At 40.4% G+C, this 25,629-nt stretch overlaps 1 protein-coding gene across 1 annotated transcript; it reads left to right on the top strand.

Moving 5' to 3' along the window:
- The first annotated feature begins 340 nt into the window (after window positions 1-340).
- Window positions 341-24,675, top strand: NAT10 (N-acetyltransferase 10). The gene is made up of 28 exons (XM_082760425.1): window positions 341-538; window positions 911-1,002; window positions 1,567-1,738; window positions 2,068-2,190; window positions 2,876-2,937; window positions 3,713-3,827; window positions 5,120-5,227; window positions 6,037-6,170; window positions 6,545-6,638; window positions 6,934-7,032; window positions 7,566-7,702; window positions 8,217-8,341; window positions 8,754-8,904; window positions 9,368-9,464; window positions 10,236-10,352; window positions 11,287-11,388; window positions 11,502-11,576; window positions 11,995-12,111; window positions 12,299-12,432; window positions 14,343-14,391; window positions 15,003-15,096; window positions 15,184-15,294; window positions 16,388-16,560; window positions 17,078-17,197; window positions 18,165-18,263; window positions 18,657-18,730; window positions 21,151-21,234; window positions 22,412-24,675. Exons 1-28 carry the CDS (start codon window positions 431-433, stop codon window positions 22,503-22,505), a joined length of 3,060 nt encoding a protein of 1,019 aa, XP_082616551.1. The 5' UTR covers window positions 341-430; the 3' UTR covers window positions 22,506-24,675.
- The last annotated feature ends 954 nt before the right edge of the window (window positions 24,676-25,629 follow it).

Consider the following 25,629-nt stretch of genomic DNA (forward strand, 5'->3'; position numbering starts at 1 on the left):
GATATTGTATGGAAAACTGCACCAGCTCTGGCTTTACTGCACAGCACAGCTTCAGGGCTACGAGCTGCTTCAGACTTATTGGGATTTCACACTTCGGCAGCACAAAGCACCCCACCGTGCCCCCGGGCTTTGCCCTTTTCACGTGCGTTGCGTTTTTATTTCGGACAAAAGCGGGGCGAGGGCTGCAGGCCTGAGGCGCTGAGGGCGGCTCGAGGCCGAGGCGCGCGCGCAGGCGCTCGGCGGGGGCAGCCCCGGCGCCCGGGGTCCTTTGCCGCGCTGCGGCGCGCGCGCGACCCAAGCCGCGCGGCTCCCACGTGGTGCGGCGCGTGCGGTGGCCGTTGGCGCCGGGAGAGCGGCCGTTGGCCGACCGTTAGGGACCGTTGGCGGCCGCCTGAGGGGCGGCGGCGGGGGAGAGGGGGGGGCCGCCGCCATGCAGCGCCGCAAGGTGGACAACCGCCTGCGGGTGCTGATCGAGAACGGCGTGGCCGAGCGGCAGCGGGCCCTCTTCGTGGTGGTCGGCGACCACGGCAAAGACCAGGTGAGCCCCCCAGGGGATAGCGCGGGCCGGGGGTGCGGTGAGCGTGAGGCTCCCGACGGCTGCGGAAAGGCGAAAGCGCTGGAAATGATTTCGGAGAATTGGTTGTTAACCGTCTGCCTGAGGAGCCTGCGAACGTTACATAAAAGCAATTAGAGGCAAATTGGGTTTATTTTTATTTTTTAATGAGGTAGAAAGACGTCTCGTTGCCTGCCTGGCAGGAGCTTGCTCTGTCCACCCGTACAGTTTTTCTCAAGCCGTGCCTTACCCAGTGAGTCATCTTGCAGATGTCACCGCAGCGCAGCTTGGACCGGAGGTACCCGGTAGCAGTCTGCCACTAAACCCCATTCTCTTTGTGTTTCTGTGCTTTGGCAGGTCGTTATACTTCACCACATGTTGTCTAAAGCGACTGTAAAGGCCAGACCCTCTGTCCTGTGGTGTTACAAGAAGGAGCTGGGCTTTAGCAGGTAAGATGCTCCTCATGTCTCGTGCTGCAGTAAGTGCCATTAGTGCTCTGTGTGAAGCAAAAGCTCTGCGGCTGGTCTGCGCAGTAGGGGTTGAGCAATTCGGTTGTCAGGAGAAACAAGATCTATTCTTGAAGGAGTTACAGGAAGTTCAGTTTTCCAGAATTGAAATTTGGCTTCAGTAATACAGTTGACATCAGCATGAGGTACTGTGTAGGAGTCAGTACAGATTAGGCATTGGAATTACTTTAATTTGAAAAAGGGTTTAAAATTTTAATTCTTAGATTTGCATGCATCCTTACAGTCTGGGCAGAAAGTCAGAAGGGAAGTGTTACATCAAACTACATGATTACTACCAAGTGGTTTCTTGCAAAAACAGCTGTTGTTCTTGTGTGACTTCCACCGCTTTGGGCTGAAGGCACATGGGAACATACCACGAATGCAGCATGTATGATACAAGATCCTTGGAGGCTGAGCTCTGAATTCCAATTAGACTTTGAAGTAGGATTTTGAGCAGTCTTCACAAACCTTTTCCCAAGAAAATTTCTGTATAATTTTGTTTTCTAGCCACCGTAAGAAGAGAATGAGACAACTACAGAAGAAGATTAAAAGTGGAACCTTGAACATAAAACATGATGATCCTTTTGAGTTATTTATAGCAGCCACAAACATTCGCTACTGCTATTACAATGAAACTCATAAGATCCTTGGTAACACTTTTGGCATGTGTGTACTTCAGGTAAGGAATTAAACTTTTGACATAACACCATTATCAGTTACTTTCAGTTTAAAGGCTGCAGGAAGGTTTAAAGTTTCAGTTTAAAGGCTGTTTGTTGCTCCTGTTATTTAAATTATGATGTTCTTTTGTATCTTTTATGAGTTTTGCAAGGATGAGATAGCCTTGTTGGCAGAATTTTAATGGGAAATGGGTTAATGCAAATATTAAGTTTGAATCAAACTTTGAGAAACTATGCATTTAGATTTTCTGTTCCTTTCAGTAGATGCTAATTGCACTAGTGAATTCTAGGCAACTTTGAAGTGTTTTTTTTTTTTTTTTGTATTTCCTAGGATTTTGAAGCCTTGACTCCAAACCTGCTAGCTAGAACTGTTGAAACAGTAGAAGGGGGCGGAATTGTGGTAATTCTCCTCAGATCTATGAACTCGCTGAAGCAGCTCTATACAATGACCATGGTATGTTCAGCGTAACACATCTGTTCTACATAGGCAGGTTCGGCTGGTGACTTAAGGGGTTATTTTTTTCTTTCTTTATGGGCTGTGGTCTTTCTGTCATTTTTCCAGCTTTCATTTGTTTATCATTGAAGGAGTCTTGTGGTCAGGCAGTTCTGCCAACAAGTGTAACTATGTTCTTTTGTTTCATAGTACTTTGAAAAAGTATTTATACTGTTGATCCATGCAAAAAAGTTAAGTGACAAACATGTTTTGCTGTTTTGTGACCCAACGCTATGCAAGATCTGCTTCACAGTTCCTATATATTTCTAAATATGATCTGTTCACCCTGAGCATACTTACCCCTAAAGCAGGAACAATTTCTATTAGTAACGATGCTAGTAGGGGAATTAAAGCAACGGACTTTTGTCTTAGTATGCCTTGGTTGTTTGAAGCATTCTGTATCTGGCAGAACTGACTTTTAAGTCTGGAAGAATACGTAAGACCACTGTGAAGAGTATTGGTGGGAAAGGTACACTTTAAACCAGTATTTGGAAAAAGTGGATGTCTCACAGCAAATAAAACTGGGGAGAGAGGGTGTGGTCCACAGGAGTGGAAAAGGTGTTGGATTATTCCATCAGTAATAACCTTGTACATGTCACGGTTACCACCTTTCCTTCTCCAGACTGACTTTTTCGTTTTGTTTCAGGATGTGCATTCCCGATACAGAACAGAGGCACACCAGGACGTGGTAGGACGGTTTAATGAAAGGTATGTTATTGTGAGTGTAAAGCATCTCGGCTGTGTGCTCAGTATAAGTTGTTGTTGGAGAAATGTTATACAAAATTTTGGCATGATGTTACAAGGGATGTGCAAAGGGGCCCTAATTTTTAAAGTATTCTGAGTCCTGTTCTTGGAATGCTCTGTAGCAATGTATGCTCCACATGACTAGTAAGTCAGATACCTTTGACGTTAGCTTGAAAGAGAAAACTGCTCACCGCGGGGTCTTTTCTGTAGTCTAGAACTTTCTTGTAAAGGTGTTTTCTTTCCTTTTGATGTACTGAATAGGCAGCTCTTCTTAACTGAGCCGTATCTATCCCTAGCCATTGAAGAAATGCAAAATTTGTTCTTTAGCATACAGGTGGTGGTTATGTGGTGTTAGAAGCTAGAAGGATGAAGAAGCAGCCGTAATTGACCACAATCTTTGGCGGTCTGCATGTGTCACAATTGCTGTAGATTCAAGTCTTAAGCTTTTATACAGCTGCCTCCCATTTAAATGCTGGGAGTCACTTTCTAGCTGTTTTAGGAGATTGTCTGAAATAAGCTGTCTTCATTAGAGGCGTCCTGGTAGGTGGATGTCTGTTCTGCATGGACCATCCTGATTCTATGGTAAGAGACGCACAGCTAGTTGTGTGAACTTAGCTCAGCTGTAAGCAGCTCTTGCTGTAAATACCATGTTTGGGGTTAGAAAAGAGAGTTAATTAACTACGAAAATGAAACAATGTTGGTACTGCTTTTACTGATTTGCCTTTGCTTGACTGCTCAGGTTCATTCTGTCTCTGGCCTCATGCAAGAACTGCATCGTGATTGATGATCAGCTGAACATCTTGCCCATCTCCAGTCATGTTGCAAATATCACGCCTGTTCCACCACGGTCACAGGTCAGTAGACTACATCAGCTAATTTTCTTTGAGAGAAACTGATCTGAGTAGAACAGTGTTAAAGAGAGGAAACTTTTCACCCTGATTGATATCAAATAATGGTCTTGCAAAGCAGATGAAGAATGATTTGCAAAAAATATACCTCACATGGGTGAAGTACGGGAAGCTGTCTTTTCTTTCCTCCTCTTTTTTTTTCCCTCAGCCTTTTTTTGTACTTGCCTGCGTTTATTTATTTTGCTGCATTGCCGTTTAGCCTCGTGAGGTGGAGCTTAACTGCTGTGGTTGCTGTTTCAGAAGAGCTTAAAGAGATTTTAGGCTGATGGACAGCTGGGAGGAGACAAATAAAAACACATTTCAGGGCCTGGAGAGTGAGAAAACACTCGGGGGAAAAAGCCCCTTACAAGTTCAGGAGACACCTGGTACCTCAGAACTGTGGTACTTACTTCAGTTTCGGACTGAGTTATGCATGTCAGATATAAGAAGGCATTCACTGAATACAAGCCAGACATAGAGCTTGCACTGTTAAAATGCATCCCTTCATGACTTTCAATTGTAGCTGAAAGTAAAGTGGTGTGCAATTTAAACAGAAATATTTGAGCTTTTGAACTGATTTGTGTGTCCAAGGAAATAACATCATTGATTCTGTCAGAGACGCTAAAAACATCTGAACAGAACACTGATGTAAAAAAACAAATAACAACCACTTAACATTCTAACTATGTTGGCAGTGGCACAAATGCTCATCTGTTGGATGGGTAAGCAGATGCTTTTGGTAATCAGTGACAATTGGCAATTCTTTTGTGTCCAAGTTCATTTATTGGCTTTGAAAATCCTGACATTAGCTTGAAAACTGATCTGTTGCTACAGTAGTTTTGCCCCCTAGTAGTTTTCCAGTATGCACCCCATATGACAGGTATAACAAAGATCATAACATTCTGGCATACCCTGAAGACTGAAAAATGAATTAAATTCTTTAGAAAACTTGTTCAAGGTCTCTTCTTCCTAGCACTACCATTATCCAGTTACCATCTACTGAAAAATACTTGACTTTTTTCTTCCAAACTTGGGGAAGCCAGGATACCTCTTGTGTATTTCTCTTGAAAATGCATTAAAGTCAGTATTAAATGCCTGTCTGTCCATTTAAACTTTTCTGTCTCTAGGGAGCATATTCAACTTGTTGTAAGTCTTTCTTTGAAATATCTCCCTGCCTGATAAAAGATATCACAAGACATCACAAAGGTATAATTGTGCTAAGGTGTCCTTTATTAATCTTTTAAATACTGTATTTATAGGAAGATAGCCTCCGGCCACAAGACTTGGAGTTGAAAGAGCTGAAGGAGAGCTTGCAGGATACACAACCTGTAGGAGTTTTGGTGGATGGCTGTAAAACCCTGGATCAGGTTGGTGTGGTGCTTAAACTGAAGAAACTGTGCATTTGACAAGTCAGTGTAGGTGCAGATGTTTGTCTCATTTTGCAAGTAATCATATCTGAGAGTATGAACATTGATGGGGGTTGTTTTAGGGAGAAAGCTGCCTTGAAATTAGTTGGACAGGGTAGCTCAAAGACAGTATCAGTGATTTTCTTTATGAAGTTGAGAACAGTGGAAGGACTAGAATGGAGACAGGAAGCTGATCTGGAGAAGTCCACATTTCGTCTATAATCCTCATAATCTATATCAGGTTGTGTTGTGCCCTCATTCCTGTCTCTGACACTTTTCCTGCTGTCATTTGAGAATCACTGACTAGTGCAAATCAAGGCCCTACAGCAATTTCTTTCAGAGTATTCACTGAGAAATTGCAGGTTGGTGTGGAGGCTCCCAGACCTGTGCACTGCTTTAAAACCCTTTCATAGTAGGCCTTCTCACTGCCCAGGTATGTTCATCCTCCTCCTCTGGTATCTCCCTAGGCATGTACATCATCCTGTTGTACTGAATATATTATGGGATCAGTGTCATGAAAGTAGTAATTGAGCTGTATTAGTTGTTATCTTTGTTTTTACCTTGCTAATTTCAAGAACTCACTGGGTCAAGATAACTGCTTCTTTCATTATTCATCTGGGATTTAATGTTCAGCTTGCCCATGTTGTCTTTTTCTCCTTCCTGTTCTAAGGAAAGGCTGCCTGGCATTAGTGGTAGGTCTAAGTAAATAAAGTTCTGAAAGCAGTTTAACAACAGCTGCTTTTTGTTTTCTACATTTTTCTGATCATCAGGCAAAAGCAGTTCTTAAATTCATTGAAGCCATTTCAGAGAAGACTCTGAGGAGCACTGTGGCATTAACAGCAGCCAGGGGACGTGGTAAATCTGCTGCTTTGGGACTGGCTATTGCTGGAGCAGTAGCTTTTGGGTGAGTAATGTGCCCCATCTCCAAGTTTCATTTGCATCCATGAGTTTTAAAAAAATGATGACCAGATTTGAATATATTTATAATTTCCAGACCTACGTCCTTCCCTTTTGTTGTTCTTACATCTTTCATTTGCTACTTAAACAAATGCTCAAGTTTTTCTGTTTTATAGTAATCAGAACTCCTCAGTCTTTAAAAATCAATTAATTACTCATACAAAAGTGAAATAAGTATCTAAGGGAACCTGCTGTGTTTTGGTAATTAAGTAAAATCAACCCCGCATATTAAACATATATATACTTATCCTTTCTGTGTATATGAAAAATCTCTTAGAAAAAAGAGTTAAACTCGTGTTGTTTTTTTTTTTTTGTGTGCAGTTACTCCAACATCTTTGTCACATCTCCAAGTCCTGATAACCTTCACACTCTCTTTGAGTTCATATTTAAAGGCTTTGATGCACTGCAGTATCAGGTAAGGAGAGCAAAACATTTTACAATATTTACTGTGAGCCTGAAAGTGGCTCACAGTACACTTGTATATACTTATTATAAGTCAGGAAAATCAGTTTCTTTATATGTGAAAATAGTTTTTAACAGGAGTAAATAATTCCTCAGTTCTCCTGCTTCTGAAGATTTTGTTACAAGAATTTTTATGTGTAATTTGAAAGGTCAGGACACATGTAGCAAACTTATTTTGATGATAATGGTAAACAATGTTTTTCTTACATCTTGGCCTGTTAATACTGTTTAACAATGTTTTCTTTCAGGAACATCTGGACTATGAGATCGTTCAGTCTTTAAATCCTGAGTTTAACAAGGCTGTTATCAGAGTGAATGTGTTCAAGGAGCACAGACAAACCATTCAGGTAACCAGCTTTGTTTGCACACTTGCCTTTTTGCTTTTTGTTTGTAATTGTTGACATTATTGGTTGCTGTAGTTGTTTGCATTTAAAACATGTTAATTTTATGTAATATGTAACTATACTGATTAATTTTGCTTTAAGGCAGACCCTCTTTTTGACATGTGAGTTTCACAAAATGTTTTAGTTCTTTCTGTGAATAACTTGTAGGTTACAAAGCCTCCATGGTTATCGTGTGTTCCTTCTTGAAACTAAAGGAAGGTGAAACAAACAGTGAAGGAAGAGCATATGTTTCCAGTGATTAGGTTTCCTATATTTTTGTGGTCTATCCAAAAAAGTGTCTGTGGAAATGTTTAAAACAATATGTGTTACCTAGCCCTTGGTAGAGAACATGCACCCTCTGCCATGGGTTCTCTTATCTGTTCATGATGAACAGGGAAAACAAACAGCTTTTCGGTGCTCCATCTCTGCCAGTTTTGGCCTTTCCCTACATCCCAGAGCTGTTGTTGACAGTGATGATATCCTCTCATTCCTTACAGTACATACACCCTGCTGATTCTGTGAAACTGGGTCAGGCTGAACTTGTTGTGATTGATGAAGCTGCTGCCATTCCTCTCCCCCTGGTGAAAAATCTGCTAGGCCCTTACCTGGTTTTTATGGCTTCTACAATCAATGGGTAAGGCTTGAGCACCAGCTGTCTACCTGTGAAAGCAGTTGTGCGAGTGCTAATGGACTGTTTCGTATCTACAGTGCTTCTCTTTTTACTGCGCACTATCATAATCAGGTCATGCTGATACCTGATCGCATGGAACTGCTCTTCAGAATAACCAGGAGTAGGAGTCGGTCGGTGCTTTACTTTTGGTTCCACTGCAGGTTCATTGAGCATACACACCTCTTCTGTTCTGCTGCAGGGAGCATGCAGATAAACATTCTGTAGTCTGTTAGGAGACAGGGAAGAGTGCCGCCTTACTTCCAGTATGCTGAGCGTAAGAAAGTGACAGAGGAAGCTGCTCTGTCCTGCATGTGCAAGAACATCAAGAGGCAACAATTCTCAGAAATGTCTGGGGCCATTACAGGCTTCAGAATGTCACACAGCTCTGGATAGCAGCATAGTTCTCTGTTGGAGCTTCCCCATGGCTCAGGATTGCTTTTTAGTTATTTGCTTCAGGCTTTTGTCTTCTGCTTTTCAGATACGAGGGTACTGGTCGATCACTGTCTCTGAAGCTTATTCAGCAGCTCCGGCAGCAGAGTGCACAAGCCCAAGTCTCCATGACAGCAGAGAACAAATCTACAGCTACAGCTAAACTCACCTCAGGTACTCAATTGTATTCTGGGCTGCAGCGTGCAACCCTGATCCGTGGTGCTGCTGCCTGACAAGCCCTATGTGTGTCCCGTGTGTCCATGTACTTTGCAGCTGTAGGAAGGTAGTGGTTTGGGAAAATGAAGGAACTCTTTAAGTTTTTTCCTCATGATTTTCAGATGTAAAGTCATTTAGAGGATAACAGCTATGCAAGTAATGATTGCTGTACCTTCTTCCCGATGTTATATGAAGAAACAGGCTGTGAAGGCTCCAGTTAGAGCAGTTTCTTCTCAAGTGTCTTCTCTTCTGTTCAGATTTGGTGTGTTTCTAATCCCTCGGGAACTGTACATAGGACAGTGATCCTATTGGATTCTTTGCTAGCTGTAACTTCCCGTACTAGAGGTTCTTCTCTGAAATCTGTTTGCAGCTCGTACATTGCACGAAGTCTCCCTCCATGAGTCAATCAGATACGCCCCTGGTGACCCTGTTGAAAAGTGGCTGAATGATCTGCTATGTTTGGACTGTCTCAACATCACCAGAATTATCTCTGGCTGCCCGCTGCCTGAGACTTGTGACCTGTATCCTTACTCAAATAGTGTATTCTGATAAAATACATTGCTTTCAGGTGAAGGATGCTTTTCCAAACTGATTAGTAGTGGCTTCTCAGGCTATGACATGATTACCTCAGTGCACGATCTTTTGGCGAGAGACCACACTTCTGGAGCTGAACTGTTACCACTGCCTTGTAAGACTGGTGGCTTGTGTTACCAGGACATTACCAATGCATTTTATTGCAGAGACAATCCTAAGAATGTATTGAATGCAAGGAAATCTTGGTTTACGGATGAGGAGTGTGAAAGATAGGAGCACTATGCAGTCATTCTTACTTGTAGATAGAGCTGTAGGCTATAAGAACTTTAGCCAGCATATAGCCTAAGGCTGCATGGAAAATAACACCCCTAAACCAACAAAGAGCTCTTTTTCTTTTTTTTTTTTTTTTTTTTCCCCTCAGGAAAGTTGTTTCCTTAACCCTGTGTTTAGATATTATGTAAATAGAGACACACTTTTTTGTTACCACAAAGCATCAGAAGTTTTTCTACAGAGACTGATGGCCCTCTATGTGGCTTCACACTACAAGGTAAAGCTCATGCTACTTCTATCAAAAGTCCAGCTTGGAATTTTGTGGAGGGAGCACTGCTTGTTGAGGGCAGTCTAATTTCATTGGCCTAATTGAGATTTTCTGGACAGCTTCAGTTGTATTTTGTTACATACAGATCTGTATTCTCCTGAGAAGATTTCTGCCTTAGCCTTAGCTGAGTACACTGGATTTACAGATATCTAGAATATTTTAGTCTTGGGAAATCCTGGAGACTAAGTTCTAGATGATCCTGCAAGTTTGTTGGGGTTCATCAGTGATGAACCCTCTACTGTTCACTTCACAATATTTCAGTAGCCTCAAATTAACCAAAAGAGTAGTATCATTGTACTTTTGATAAAAGTAATAATTCATCTCAGTTTCAAGACCATGGGTGACTATTAAATTTGGCTGGTGAAGGCATTAAATGGTGAAGTAATGAGTACTAAAAGTCTGACACTTCAAAAAATATTTTAGATCTGGTAGTAGAGGTAAGTAGCTATGTGAAAGTAGAAATGTCAGTGTCAGTTCTACACATAGAAGAGCAAGAGATTTCACTTGAACAAAACAGATGTTGTCTGGTAGTACAACAGCCATGAGCTGTCCTGTGAGGAGCTTCATCCATCAGTACAGTACTAGTTCTAAGTCCCTTAATAGCCATAAATTGAGAAAAATGGAGGAATGTGTAGAAGTCAGCTACTAACACTATACAGGACTTTGAAGCTCTTCTCATGGAATAATACTTGAGCTTTCTGATGTGTATTTGCCCTCCAGAACTCTCCCAATGACCTCCAGATGCTATCTGACGCACCTGCCCATCATCTTTTTTGCCTTTTGCCTCCTGTTCCACCTACCCAGAACTCATTACCAGAAGTACTTGCTGTTGTCCAGGTGAGAAAGCGTCATATAACTGTGAACTGTTCAGTAATGAAGCAGTGATACACTGTGAGACATCAGTGTACTGTCTAGGAGTAGATGATATCTTCAGGCTGTGTTTTTATGTGCCACAGCAGTGCATTAAGGCTGTTGTTTTTTTTTCCACTTTTCTTTTGTTAAAACTAATTGCTCTATAAGTATATTGTGAAGCTAATCCCTTCATATAGACCTTCCAATCTCTAAAATAGTCTGTGCTGAGAAGCCTTCTGAGGAGATGAATTAATGGTTCAATAAATGACTTTCTCCTCTCATTTCAACTTCATGCTAAGGAGGGTTGATTCACTGGTTCATTCTACTTATTCTGTGTCTCCAGAATTCCTTTTATTTGCAACAGAACTGCAAAAATACAAATTCCTCAGATACAGATGTTCAGAGATGTAGAAATATTTCAGTCCTTGACTGTTAGATATCTGACTATATGCTTCCTTCCTTAAGAACATAGATTCTTAATTATCTGTGTTCAGTGCAACTAGTTAAGTCAACTATTTCTTAAAGGAAAAAAAAAAAAAAAAGCTGTATTTGACTCTTAAAACATTATCCCTCCCAGTATTTCTCTTTATGTTTGCTGCTGACAGACTGCAGAAAACACTTACAGCACATTGTATGCTTTAGTCTCTTCAGGCCTCTGTTGCACCGTGCTGTAGTGCCTGCTGTGCCAGATATACCTGGCTGGCTCACTGGTGTGCCTTTTGAGACTGCTTGTAGGGGTAGAGCCTGTTGTTTGGCTCATACACGTTTGTTTATCATGTTGCAGAGTAGGGGTCAGGTGACATGTCAATACTGCATAGTGGTCTCAGCAACTGAGGATAAATTTTGTTTACGCTGTATTGGAGTGACTCTGGGATAAAGCACTTTGTCTCCATTCACAGTCTTCTGCCTTTTCTGTCAGGTGTGCATGGAAGGGGAGATTTCTCGCCAGTCTATCATGAACAGCCTTTCTAGGGGAAAGAAGGCGTCTGGTGATCTTATTCCCTGGACCATTTCAGAACAGGTGAATAATGTGGCTGTGTACTCACACCCACACCCAAGACGTCTTTCAGCACTACTGCTTATTTCCAGGGCACCCTTCCGTGTACTTTAAATTGACTCTTGTCTCTTATGCAGTTCCAAGACCCGGACTTTGGCGGCCTCTCTGGTGGGCGTGTTGTTCGTATTGCAGTTCATCCAGATTATCAGGGGGTAAATATTTTGAAACCTATTGTAAGTAGTCAGCAGTGGTACCACGAGAGAATGGCTGTACAGGCAGAGCTAAGTTCTACTTGGCCCCGTGTACAATCAAGATCCAGTGACACTTTCTATGAGATTACCAGATGTTCACACTGGTGTTTGGTATTTTCAGAGTGCCAGAGATAATCAATGAGAATTATTATACTGTCTTGAGCTACCGACTGAGCTCTTATTGTGCTTTTGGTCACCCATCAGGGTCTATAGTTTTCTTCCCCATGGAGTTCCTGTGTAGTAAACAAAATGCATTTTTGCAGTGGCTGAGTAATTTCTAAACGGGTGATTGTTAATGGAATTTTAAGGGGAAAAGGTTGTCCTGCTTTAAAAAATAGATTTATCTCTTTGCTTATGTAGCATTGTTCATAATTCACAGATGGGCTATGGCAGCAGAGCTTTGAATTTACTGCAGATGTACTATGAAGGCCAATTCCCTTGTTTGGAAGAAAAAACAATTCAGAAGCCAAAAGAAATTGCAACTGTAAGCAGTGAGGTATGGAACTCAGTACATTTCTTGTATTTTCTGTTGTACTAAAGCTGTCTGCTTCTCACTAAATCTCAATATTGATTTCTCTGTGTAAGGATGAAATATTTGTATTTATTCTCTGTACAAAATATGAGATTTAATTTGCAAATTGCCATGAGGAATGCTACTAACCCACTTCCACTTTCTCTTTCAGACTGTTAGTTTATTGGAAGAGGTTGTGACGCCCCGGAAAGACTTGCCGCCTTTACTTCTCAAACTAAGTGAGAGACAAGCTGAGAGTCTAGACTATCTAGGGGTATCATATGGCCTAACACCAAGATTACTCAAGTAAGACCTTGTTCTGTTTAAACCCAGTGCAAAAATATAACTATATAAATAATAGAGTATCTGTAATTTGTAAATGATATGTAGATATAGATGTGGGTATTTTACATATCCATATCTTCCTCCTCTCTGCATGTTTCACTTGGTTTCCAAATCTGGGCAGCTCCAAGCCCTCTTCTCCTGCAAGGTCTTGTTTTGTGCAGTAGGGCTGAACCTAAGCACTTAATGCATTCTTCAGAGTAAATTTTCCTCAAACTGCTCCTGAGGGAAAACCCATTCCCTTCTTGATTTTCTCTGTGACCCTTCTGAAGAGTTAATTAGCTTTAATTGATCAGTTTTCCTAGGCTAGAGAAGAACATCTCTAGTAAGTAGGAAGTTAAATACTCCTTCTTGTGACCTGTAGAAACTTGAGCTGCTGCTAACTTCAAAGTTAGTTGTTTGTTTCCTGCCTTCTGTAAACACTTGCCAGTAGCAACTGCATCTACTTCTCTCTTTTTTTTTTTTTTTTTTCTCACCAAGGAGGAAGTGAATTACTGCAGCAAAAAAATCATTTATTAAAATTTTTAATTTTTCTCGACATTTCAAATTATAGTTCTGTATTAGAACTTAAAATTTTATAATAAATGTTAACTGTTTTTAAATATTATGAGAATCTGTAAAATATCTAGGTTTTTCAGACTTTCTCAGTGTGGTAAGTGTGGGAGAAAGTTTCAAAATAATGCAGAATTGTTTCTGTTACTAGCCTAACAGCAAAGCAGTCATTTATCACCTGAAACTTTGCTCCCTTGCTGGCTTATCCTTGTTTGCAGGGGACCATCTTACAAAAGATGAGATTGAGTCCAACAGAAGACCCAAGGAAGCCAGTTTGTGACTGACCCAATCAGAGCTGTTAGACAGCTGTGTGCAATTTGGCATTTCAGACACAGACTGTAGGCTGTTTTGTTCCATGGCAAGCATGCAGCAAAATTCATGCCAAAATGTGATGGTGAATTGTGGAAAAAGTCTTAATCTCTGCAAATTGTGAAGCAAATGGTTCAGATTTCTTTACTGAACAATGTCTCTCAGGGCAGAGGATGAGAATAAAGTGTTTGACTACTATGTTTTTAAAATTATTTGTCTGTTAGATTTGGTGGGATAGATAAGGAAGAATAGTGGGGTAAGGAGAGGCTGGGATGCATGTATAGGGCTTCCTGCTAAAATCTGCCTCATCCTGCACAGCTGATGGGTAGTCATCCTGTGGCCTGCGGAGGTGGGTTGCCAGTGACAGTTGCTGTGGGGCTTGGCTTCTTTCTTTTGTCTAGGATGCCATATATTTTGTCTCACCAGTTCTTTTTATTACTAGTCCTCCTTTTCCTGGGCAAAATGAATTGTAGTATCAGTTCACAATGAAGATGCAAGAAGGAAAAGGAGGATGGAGAGGGATGTTAGTAGGATTTTGCAGGTCAGATTGCGATTCTCTCTGGTCCACCAGTGATTGTGTGAAACCTGGAATTTGCCAGGGAAAGTCAGCATTCATTGTAGTCTGAAGTAAACTGTAAATCCTTCAGACCTTCCCCGGGGTATACTTTAGGAGTCTAGTATTTGTGATCAAAATCAGTTTGCATTTTTTTAAAGGAGGTCCTGGAAACATGCTGAATTCAAGAGTTCTTGTGTCTTATCTGTTAGTCTTTGAAAGCTCATTCATTTTCTGTTTTCACAGTCATCATTGTTTCACTCCTCAAATTTAGAATCTCAGTCAGTTTGATTGCTCTCGGAACTTCCTGTCAGTGGTAAATTTTATTAGCTGCTGGGGTAGTGCCTACCTTTCAACAGTTGTTATTGTGCAGTAGATAGATTTTATGTAACCACAAGTATTACTACAAAATCAACAGCTCCATAATTCTCAGTGTACTTTCTCTTATCCTTTTCCCTAGGTTTTGGAAACGTGCTGGATTTGTGCCAGTTTATCTAAGGCAAACACCAGTAAGTAGCATACTGTTTCTGAATGAAATCCAGCCCTATTGAAATCACTGGGCATCTTTTCATTAACTTCTGTGAGATGTGATTTGGGTAAAAAAATTTCTGAGACTACATTTGGGGTTTGTTTTGTGTTAATTTTTGTTCTTTGGTGTTTCAAATTTTAGGGTTTTGAATGTGGTCCTCTGAGTAGTTTGCACTTAAAAAATTATAACAAAGGTGCATCTGTTCAGTGTTGTTATTGGTAAAATATGCAATTGGCCCTTGAACTGAATGCTGTTGCTTTCCCTAGGTGTTTACCAAAAAAAGCACTAGCTGTTACAGTACTGTTGGAGAGAATAATTTGTCCCTTGTCATCCCACTTTCCTTTTGTTTTTTTGGCTCTTGAGCTATAACTGCGATTTGCAACACTGGTGAGTGGTGGTTATCTCAAGAAGCCAAAATCTCTCAGCACTGGGATTTACCAAATTATAGAAGTTCATCAGCTTATATTTGGTGGTGGTGATCAGTAGCAGTTGATATATGAGTTGTTGGTTTAGAAGACCCTTGCCTTCTTCAGTTTAGCATAGAGTATACACAGTTCATGGAGATGATGGGAAATGTATCTTCATTATTAGAATGACCTGACTGGTGAGCATTCATGCATCATGCTGAAGATGCTGAATGAAGAGGAGTCTGAACAGGAGCCTTGGCTTACAGCTTTCTGGAAAGGTAACTGAGCTAATGCTAGAAAAATATTCTGGAATATTTATTCTAGAGGTCCACAGGAGTCATTTGTTTCTTCATCTTGTCCTGTAGATTTTAGGAGGCGCTTCCTTTCTCTGCTTTCCTACCAGTTCAGCACGTTCTCTCCTTCGTTGGCATTGAATATTCTACAGAACAAAAATATCAAACAGCAGTCACAACCCCGTGAGTACCCTGGCTCATATATTCATTTAGAATGCAATTTAAAGTCTTTGTGTAGGTTTATCAGAGTTCTCAAGCACATGCATGGTATGATGCTTCTTGTGAGGTGCCACGAATTGTTCTTGGTGTTTTGTTTCCATCAAAAAAAAAAAAAAAAGCTTGTATTTTTGAGTAAAAACTAACAGGACATTTTCTGCCAATTAAAAACAGGTAGTGGTTTGGGGTGGTGGTGATTTTTTTTTTCTGTGCTTTTTTTATTTCAGTCAGAGATTTAAGTACTCCAAAATTAGAGGGCTCCTAACTCTGGCAGCTAAAGGCACGACAAAACAAAATCCAGTGAATGAATAAAGAAGTCTACTAAATCCAGTATGGAGTTAGAAGAGAAGCTTTGAGAATCAAAGGTCAATAGGCAAAGAAGCTAATTTAGGATCTTAGGGAGAATGTTGTCATCAGAAATTTGGAAATTCGAATTATATGTCTTTCTAAGAGAAAGGCTTTAGTTAACTGTGTGTTCTTTGGTCTTAGTGCAACACTTGCTAGGGTGAACACACAGGTAGTAACAAAAAGGGCCAGATAAGGCAAATACAACAGTCCCTCGTGGCTTAGAAGTCCTCTTTAAAAGCAAACTGATGTCTTCTCAGTAAGCCTAACAGAGGGTAGTCCTCTTGAGAGAACTTGGTAATCTGCGTTTTGTGGGTTTTAGTATCTGTCTTGGTGAAAGAGGTTTGGTTGCTGCTACAAAGAAAGTTTTTATCAGCAAAACCAGTGTAATCCATTGAAAGTCTGAGCAAACTGATTCCCAGTTTTCACTGTTTTTAGTTTCTCTGGCATGTTTGAGTTGATAAGCTGGTCTGTTTTGACAGTTGCAATGTTCTTCATATGGTTATATTTCTGTCTGAAAAGACTTGGAATAACCAAGCCAGTCCTAGTAGCAGTGTTATACCTAGTGAGTTGAATTCTGAAGTGTGTTGGAAAGTGAACTTCAGGGATAGCAGTTGGCCTTCAGTCAATGATGTGAAAAAGGAGTTAGTTAAATAATGAGATCCTAGAGAGCTGTGAAGAACAGTCTTGACAGTGATGTCTCTTTATCATTCAGCCATCAGCCGTGCTGAATTAGAATCTGTTTTCATCCCATATGACTTGAAGAGATTAGAGATGTATTCTCGCAACATGGTGGACTATCATCTCATCATGGATATGGTACCTACCATTGCCAGGATGTTTTTTCTCAACCAGCTGGGTGATATCTCTCTCTCAGCTGCACAGTCGGTATGTATCACTGTGAGAGCAAGCCATGCTTCATCTCTTTGTACTTTTCTGCTGTCTCCTAATTTTGGATTAGATTCCCATTTCATGTCATTTTTAAAAAGAAGCCTTTGCTTCAGTTGATTTATACTTTTGTGGTCCTCTTTATGATTTCTCCTGCTTGTGTTCTAACTTTAGTGCTTGCCTTGAATAAAATCTGCAGAGATCATACTGTTGCATGTTCAGTGAAGTACTTCATGTGTTTATAATATTGTGTGAACTACGGCTTAAAAGCACCTCAACATCTTTTGGTTCTTGAGCTGTACCTCAGGAGAGAGGTATTCATTTGCACTAAGTATGGAATGCTGCCAGCTGACATAGGGGTGTTCAGTGCATCTGAGTAAAGCTTGAGCTTGTACCAGAGGAGCCTTGTATTAGCTGAGTAGAGCAAGGACTTGGTAAAATGTCAGGGACATAGAAGATACTATGTATGTAAGTGTTTGCTCTAAAAGCCTCTCTAACTGAAATGTCATTTCCTCAGGCCCTTCTTTTAGGGATTGGCCTACAGCATAAATCTCTGGACCAACTGGAAAAGGAGGTAGAACTGCCCAGCAGTCAGTTGATGGGCCTCTTCAACAGAATCATCCGCAAAGTAGTCCAGGTAATTGCATCATGATGAGCTTTGCCTTGGGTGTATCAGACCAAAGTATAATTCCAGTACTGAGCCTGATGCTAGTAGAAAGCTGAATTGGAATTATGTATCTTTAACATGTCCACAAAAATTGACTGTAAACTTTGTTTGTAAGAGGGGAAAATCCTAGTGGAAAAAGCAGGTATTTATGGCTTTGATTTATATTGTGTTTTCCCAAATAAGAGTGCTAATGTTACGTTTTTAAGTGTTGAAATGATCCAAACCAAAATGCTGAACATACAGCTAGTGATGCCAGCTGAACTTGAGACATTTGTTTATGATGGTTCACTGCATTGACAGCATCTCTGCCTTTGTTTGCTTGTTGTTTTTTTTTATATCAACCAAACAAAAAAACTTTCTCTACTGTCATTTAGAGGTGGACCTAAGTCTAGTGAAATTACTGGGAAGTTTTGGGTCTATTTTTTCCCATGGTATCTGCAGTAAAGCGAGTAGCGTGATGAGTTACTAAGGAAAAAGACAGACATAAAAGTTGCTAGCTGCTTGCAATCACTTGTGCAGCCTATTGCCTCTAGTTCTCAAGGAACAGAATATGTTAGCGAAGGTTCTGTGGTGTGGCATAAGATGTTCATTGGAGAGATGCTATGCTCTGCATAACACTTAACTACAAATGTTCATCAAATCAGCGTATTGATATAGAATGTTGCTAACTGTGAGTTCTCTCCATTTATGCAAGTGACATTGTGTGCTGTTTTTATTTTTATACCTTTAATGAATGCTATGTGTAATTCTGCCTTCAGGAAGAAGCTTTGAGCTTTTTATTTTAGTATGATGGAATGTATGCATCAGAAGTAAACTGTGAAAATATTCGCAGGGTTACAAGAGTTTCATGGGGACAACCAGCATTCATTACTTATTTTTAAGCACAATTGTAGAAGAAACACTGAGTCTTACATGTGTTGGTTTATTTCATTTTCAGTTGTTCAACACTGTCCAGGAAAAGGCTGTGGAGGAACAGATGGTAGCAACAAAGGATATTGTAATGGAACCAACAATTAAATCTTTAAATGATGATTTGGTAATTATGAACTTTCTTCTTAATACATATATAAGCACTCTTCATGGAACTCCTTTGAGCATAGAAGCCTTGTAATCTAAATTTTCTTGGATTAGAGTTGTGTGTCACCTCTGTCACTATGTGGTAGTTATAAAACCAGCTTTTGCCGTTACATTCTTAGTCATGCTTTGTTAATCTGCCATATGGATTTTCACAGAACCCACAAAGATTTTGGAGTTATGCATTACAACTATATATATATCGATTACATAAAAATGCAGTTACAGAAAAAAGCTTTGTAGGATCATCTAGTATTTGTTTTTTCTCTTTAGTGGGGAAACAAGTTTTGCTTGTATTATATGATTACTGTTGCAGTCAGAACTTAATGCATCTGTTCTGCTATCCTTTTTGTAGGAAGAAGCCGCAAAGGAATTCCAAGAAAAACACAAGCAAGAAGTGGTGAAGCTAAAAGAAATGGACCTTACACAGTAAGAACTCATCTGTATGAGTGTCAAATCCACTTTTCCTCTGGTATCTATTTGAATGCTGGGTCACCAGCACTAGTACATCTTGCTGAGTCATGTGCAGAAGGCTGTAGTCACAAAATGATGATCTCACACCATCGATAAGTGAGAAATAGCAGTGTTTCTTCAATGGTAGCCACGTGGGATAAGCATATGCTGCTACTCTAATGGAAGTGTTAGATATTATGTGCCTGATAGCCAATAATTGTCTTGATCAGCTCTGCTAGCAGTTCCTTTGTTTCATACTCGCAACATTCTTTCCAGTATGAGTTAAATTCAGTAACAGAACTTATCTGTTCAGTGTCATTCACCCGCTTAACTCAATACATGAACTATTTTCCTGAAAAGTGTGTCATAGTCATGAATTTTACTTTTTGCCAAGCATGAGGTTACTGATGCCCCTTTTTGAACAAAAAGCAAAAGACCACACCCAATCATCAGTGAGATCTGTCTTTGGAACCATAGAACTGAATTATTAAAGTTGGGGCTGGTTCATCATTGCAGCACTGCACACAGCAGATGTGGAAATGCCAGTTCAATTCTCAGTACCTTGGACATGGTCTTGAGCACTTTATTTTACTTGTGTTCTCCTTTGTCTTTTATTTAAATTACTCTTATTGTGGCAAGAACTCTTACTATGTATCTATAGGGCAGTCTTGATCCTGACTGTGTATGGTATGTATGTTGCACATGTAACTTCTATAGTTCTGTAATTTGGAGTAATGAAAAAACTGCCTGGCTTTGGATTGTTTATAATTTGACAGTTATTGTGCTTCTAGGAATGGTCATTAGTTTCCTCAAACCAGGATACACAGGTCCTGTTGTCTGCTGTCCAGCTTTTCTGTATTCAGCTGTCTTAAACTCAAGTAAAAATTAGTACCTGGCTAATGTTAGTATTCTCTTCTTTAATAAGAAAAAGAAACCCCACACATAAAATACCCCAAAACCAACATAAAAGAACAAGAGAGAGCTTCCTTTACTAACTGCAGCGTGAAGATGCTTTTAGCTGTTGTAGAGCTGGACAGTTTGTAGAATACAGAATTGCCAAACCAGCAACTTCCTTGAAATGTCAGCAGATGTCTCTCTTTCTGGGCCAATGGGAGTTGCACATGCCACTGTGATCCTCTCCCTTTTCTCTCTAGTTTGTTAGATCTGAGAAAAGGAATCTTTGGTCATCTCATTTGAGGGTCAGACAAAAATGGATGTGATTTGAAGTTACTTGTAAGTCAATCACACTAGGAAAACAAGATAACCAGAACTCCAGAACTTATAAAGAATTAAAATTCTAATTACTAGATTTGATAGTATGATATACCTGTTTGTGATTTTGGACTATGCTCCTTTTTTTATTTTATCCAGAAACAGATTCATGTTCTTCTTTATAAGGAAAGAGGGACAAAAATCTATTTTGAACACTTTTTAATACAGGTTATAGAAAGCTAATAGAACAGACAGAGCTGTTTGATGTCCAGTGTTGTTTCACCTTGTATAACCAAAGATTAATCTAATCTGAATCTCTAAGAACTTGAGATACAGAGCAACCACTTAGCCTTGCTATGTGACTGCTTTGCCTAGTTAAATTTGTGTTATTTTGAGGGTACTTGAACATAATGACAAGAACCACAACACATGAGTTTAGCTGAATAGCAGTTGCTGTTTTAGTTTCTTTCCAAAAGAAACCTGCAGGTCTTCAGTTTTTCCTGGATGGATGCAGAAAAACTACCATTCAAGCTTACTGCTGGCTAAGAGCAGCTGCTAATTTACCTTTCTGTTATAAGCCGTTGCTTTTTGCAGCCTCTTCCTTTACTACCACAGACATCCATCTCCTTTGTGGGGGAGGAAAAAAAGAAAAAGCAATCAACCTTTTAGAAACAAAATCTATATAGTGAATATAGTTCTGATTGTGTTTGTCAGTCTTAGAGCTGTAATGTTTGAAAGTGTGTGTTTTAGGAAATCTAGTGGGCAGAGAAGTATACGCCACTGCTATGGAAACTAACACCTTTGTGGCCTTATTTTTTACATTCATAAAAGATATACTCTGTTAAGCATTCTGCTTTTCTGATGAGAAGCTTTCATAGAACAGTTTCGTGATGTTTACAATAGCAGATCCTGAGAGAGCTTCATCTGCTATTGACCAGCTTTGGATGAAGACAATTGTTGGTTGCTATCGACCTAGTTCAGATTGAGTCTGCTGACAAAGTTGTGACGAGCTGTCGTATCTCTTTGCCAGTCTAGTTTTGTATGCATTTCTACATACTGGTTTTGTTGGGTGCTAATGCAGTAGCTTTGTTTGAAGTATACTGTGTATCTGACAATATAATCACTTTTTTTCCTGCTTTGAGCTGGCAATTTTACTTGAATTTTCCTTTACCCTTTTCACTTAGATATATTATCCGGGGGGATGATGAAGAATGGAATGAGGTGCTGAGTAAAGCAGGACAGAACGCTTCCATCGTCAGTGTGAAAAGGTTAGGGAAGTTGAAATACTCTACAGTCTCTCTTGTCCTGCTAGCTTTACTGCATTTTTTTTCCCAAAAGGGTGAAGCTGAAGAGCTAATTCAGATAACAATGAATGTAATGTCCTTAATATTTTCCCAGTTTTCCAGAGAAATCAGGGTATGAGCATTCCTCTAATGGAGAGTGCTTCTGTGGCTTGTGTGTTTGTTGCTCTAGATTATAGTCTTGTCTGCATATAACTCAATTGCTTATAGCAACTCTTTCTATTGACGTGGTTAAGTCTTGATCTTGGCCACACAAATTGGTGCTATTTCTCCCTGGGGACACTTCTAAAGAACAAACTCATTTCACATTACTGTCCTGTTGCCTTGGGGGCTAGCACCGGGTGGAAGCCTTTGATAATCCCATTGGAGAAAATAGGAATTCAGTTACAGAGAGTTCTTTCAAATTTGAGTTTAAGTCTGTAAAATGCTGAGTGTGCCTTTCTGCAGTTCCTTCCTTTTCATCCATCTTATTTCTTTTACCTGGCCCAGCATGGAGTGTTTCCTCACCTTTTCCTTGGGAATTTATAATTGGGACTTGGCCTGCTTGCTTGTTGCCCCTTCCCTTGGTGTCTGAAGGTTGAAGTAATTATGTGATGTTTTTTGCATCTCTTTTCTACCTTGTGTGTATTCATGTTCTTTTCATGAATGCTGGAAGCTGAGAGTTTCTAAAAGCCTTACAGAAATGAGAGAATCTCATCAATGCTTATAAAGATTGGAGCCCTGTCATGTTTGCTGTACTCAGAATCTAATGCAGGAAAAAAATTGTATACTTAAATTTACAACTGTCAGTGATAATATTTTTTCTAGTTACTCCAACTTCCAGATGCCTTAAATGAATTGCCTTTAGGAGACTTAGTCTTGAAAAGCAACAACAAAATGCAGCTAAAAATCAAGATCTCATGGGATTCAAATTGGGTTAAAGAATCTCAAGACAGTGGGAAGCTAGGCCATACTCTTATTCATGCTTTCTGTAGCATTCTAAATGACCCAAGAAATTGGAAATATTTTCTCTCAGTCACTTTCTCTGGGAGGCCTTGAAGCAACCATTTCTACATAGATCCTTTCTGCTTTTTACAACAAGATTTTTGCAGCTGGATGGGCTTCCCAGTGTATTTTAAACAAATATTTTGTTCCTGTTTCCCAGTGAGAAGAAAAGAAAACTAGAAGCAGCAAGAGGACCCAAGCAACAGAAGAAATTTAAGAAGACTAAAGATATAAAGCAGAAGTGGAAGAAATGACTTAAAGACAATCAGTGAACTTGAATTAACAAGTGACTGGTCTGTACTCAAGAAGTACTATTCTCCTTTCAAATCAAAAGGCTTCCTTTTTTTTTGGGGGGGTGGGGAATGGGACAGGGGGGTGAGAGCTAGGGAAAAAGAAAAGCCTTAGAGGCACTTTAAAAATGTTTGTATTAAGGGAAGTGCAGTGATACTGCCAGGAGACAGTCTGTGGAGATTTTTTATGAAGTGTGATTGCAGAGCTTGAGTGAGGCACTGTGCAACACACTGGGATCTTATGAGGGTGCCTTAGCAACTACAAAGTTTTCATTCAGACAGGAGAGATCAGTCTGTAAACTTCATTGCTTCATAGTTGTTGGTGTCTTTATTAAAAAAAAAGAGTGGGCAAACGATAGAAATGCATTAGCCTGTGGTATGTGACTACATTTTAGCATTGCAGTACATCTTGATATATTCAGCTACTGATTCAGTAGTACTACCATTCCTTTGTAGCTCAAGGGGATTTTCAGTGTGGGCAACAGCTCACTTTTTTTAATTTGGAGCTGATTATTCAGTGAGCTCTAACCGTGTTGTCAATGATGTAGTCTTTGCTCACAAGAATTCAGGGTATACAATGAACACTTCTATTTTGGAAGGTGGTGTATAGTTCCTACTTACTGTGCTGCTCAAGCAGCTGTAATAAAAGGCTCTTTTGCATTCACACTTGCTTACAAGGTTTCAGCATTTCCATAGCTCAATAATTTACATTTCCTAGTTCTCAAGCAGGATAGGATGATTAACGGGTGCTGTAAGAGTGGCTCTGGCTGTTGTGTCTCCCTTGCAATCTGCTCACCTAGGCCTACTACTTGACTTTGTTGGAAAGCTTTGTGTAAAGGTTGCCAGGAAATCAGCACTATCATACTGACACCTGGTCCTAGTGATCTGCTTTTCCAGTTCAGGGGCCAGTCAAGCAGGTAAGTTTCAGCTCTGCTCTTTGGTGGTTCCTACTTGGCAGTGAAAATGTATGAGTCTAGAGTTAGGACTTTCTGGGACTGCAGTGCTCTAGTTCTGGTAGCTCTCAGAATCCAGGGGCATCAAAACCATGGCAAACTCTGACACAGAACCATTCCTGCCCCAAACCTTGCTGCCCTGGTGCATTAGCTTGATGCTCCAGCATAAAGATTTGGAAAAGAAAGGCTTACCTGCAGGTGATATGTAGCCATTTTCTATTTGTTTGTAGATCTCAGAGCTCCTATTTCCAGTAAATCTCTGAAGCACCAATTTTTTCTCAGTTAAAACACACTACGTGTTCTCTAGGAAGCTGTTTTATGAAGCATCTAAGTAAACATGAGCCTTGCGCAGCACAGCCTTTATATATACCTTTGGTTAACAGCCCACTTTGTGAGTCAGCAGCAGCAATACAGCCCCCATGCTGGGGGCAGTTAAGCCCTGAGATCTACAGCTGCAGCTTCTAAAGGCTTAATGAGGAGCCCCGTTATCTCCCAGCTGTGCTGAAAGAGTGGCGCTGGCACCCTGCAGCAATGATGTGGTGGCTAGCTGCACTGAACAGGCTCTAAAGAAGTTGTGAAAAGAGCAGACAGGGAAGACACAAAGTATGAGGTTCTTCACAGCTGCCTGGGAAGTTGTCAAGAAGAAAAGGTGAGTGTAAATTCTCTCTTTTTGCTGTTATTGTTAACAGTGGGACAACTGGTAAGGGGTGAAGAGCCTCCTTGCTTTAGGGAGTCTGCTGGATGTTATTGTCTAGTTGTCTGCCTGCCTTGGTCCTGGAAGAGACAAACAAGCAAGCTGTTATGTGGGACTGGGGTTAGTGCTGGAGCCCTTTTGGGGGACACTCCACAGCCAGCTGAGAAAGAAGCAGTTCTGTCGAGCATTGGTAGCCCAGAGGGGTGCTGGCTGGAAGGCTCTTCTCTAGTGGGGATCTGCTGTTTCAGTTGGGCTGGGGAAGCCACATGTAAGAAAAATATTTCGTATGGTTACCTGTAGGACTGTGGTTTTCCAGTGGCTTGTTTAGTTCAGTAAAGAAACCTCTGGAGTTGCTCACATTTGTCTGACGTATTATTGTAATAAAAGATAATTAATTTTTTTTAAGATTGTCCCAAGTTGGTCGCATCCTTTAGCTCTTTCAGGGAGGGTTTATAAAGATGCGCTTGACATGGTGGTCAAGTAAGAAACCGGTATCAAATATTTAGTGTGTGGTGTCTGGATAACATTGGCTTGCCTACTTTATTATGCTCAACACTGAGGGATTCAGCTGTGGTCTAACAGGCTGCAAGTCGAAGCTTTCAACGCTTGTAGAGTCTCTTCAAAGTGTGTTGAAACTTAGCACTGATACAGTACCAGCAGTTATTTCAGGTTCTGTGTGAGTTGTTGGTTTGTTCGCCTGCATGGTAGTGTTTTACTTGCTCTGGGTATTACTATCTAGTAGCTGACAGTATCTGAAGGCTTTTTTTTAATTGCAAGTTAGTTGTGATAATAAAACATTAATTCCTTAAGATGCAAACTACAATGCATGTCTGAGAGTGCTGCTAAACTCTAGTTCTAATAATGGGCTCAAAAGTAAGGTTTAAGAGAACTTGTGTTATAGAACAGCCATGTGTTAAGGCGCAGAAATTGGTTTGTGTTTCTAACGGCTAAATGGGGGATCAAGTGATTAGGAAGTTCAAAAATGTTTTGTGTTGCTTTTTTTTTAACTGAAAAATACTTCAAAGTGTCTATTTATTTAAAAGGCTATGCTAAATAGCTATTAATCAGCGTACAAATTGACTGTCCTCTGTTTCTGCTGTGACCTGTGTGGTCCTGGGGACTCCCCTTTACTTGGGGTTGTGATGTGAAGCTGTTCCATGCACCTCAAGCCAGATGAGGTGGTTGGCTGTTTCAGGAAATACGGCGTCACGCTAGTAGGCAGCAGTCTTGAAAACCTTGATGCCTGTCCTACTGGCACTGTCCTGGGGAAAGTACATTTACTTACACAGGAGCCAAACTGGCAGCGTGTCAAAATGAGCAACGTTCGGTGTGTTGTTAGAGCTTGGCAGTCTGTGGGTGCTCAGATGGTGGGGAGAAAGGCATGGGATACCTTCAGAAATAAAGGCAGATTAAGAATGGTGGTGTCATCACGGCTGTTTGT

This window comes from Aythya marila (genome assembly GCF_965140915.1).
Source record: "Aythya marila genome assembly, chromosome: 5".
NCBI lineage: Eukaryota > Metazoa > Chordata > Aves > Anseriformes > Anatidae > Aythya > Aythya marila.

Bases quoted from the DNA above. Each gene is read 5' to 3' on its own strand.
- NAT10 (XM_082760425.1), top strand. From the start codon at position 431: ATGCAGCGCCGCAAGGTGGACAACCGCCTGCGGGTGCTGATCGAGAAC. The intron at 7,033-7,565 runs GTAACCAGCTTT...CATTCCTTACAG, and splicing joins AGCACAGACAAACCATTCAG to TACATACACCCTGCTGATTC. The intron at 16,561-17,077 runs GTATGTATCACT...TCATTTCCTCAG, and splicing joins CTCTCTCAGCTGCACAGTCG to GCCCTTCTTTTAGGGATTGG.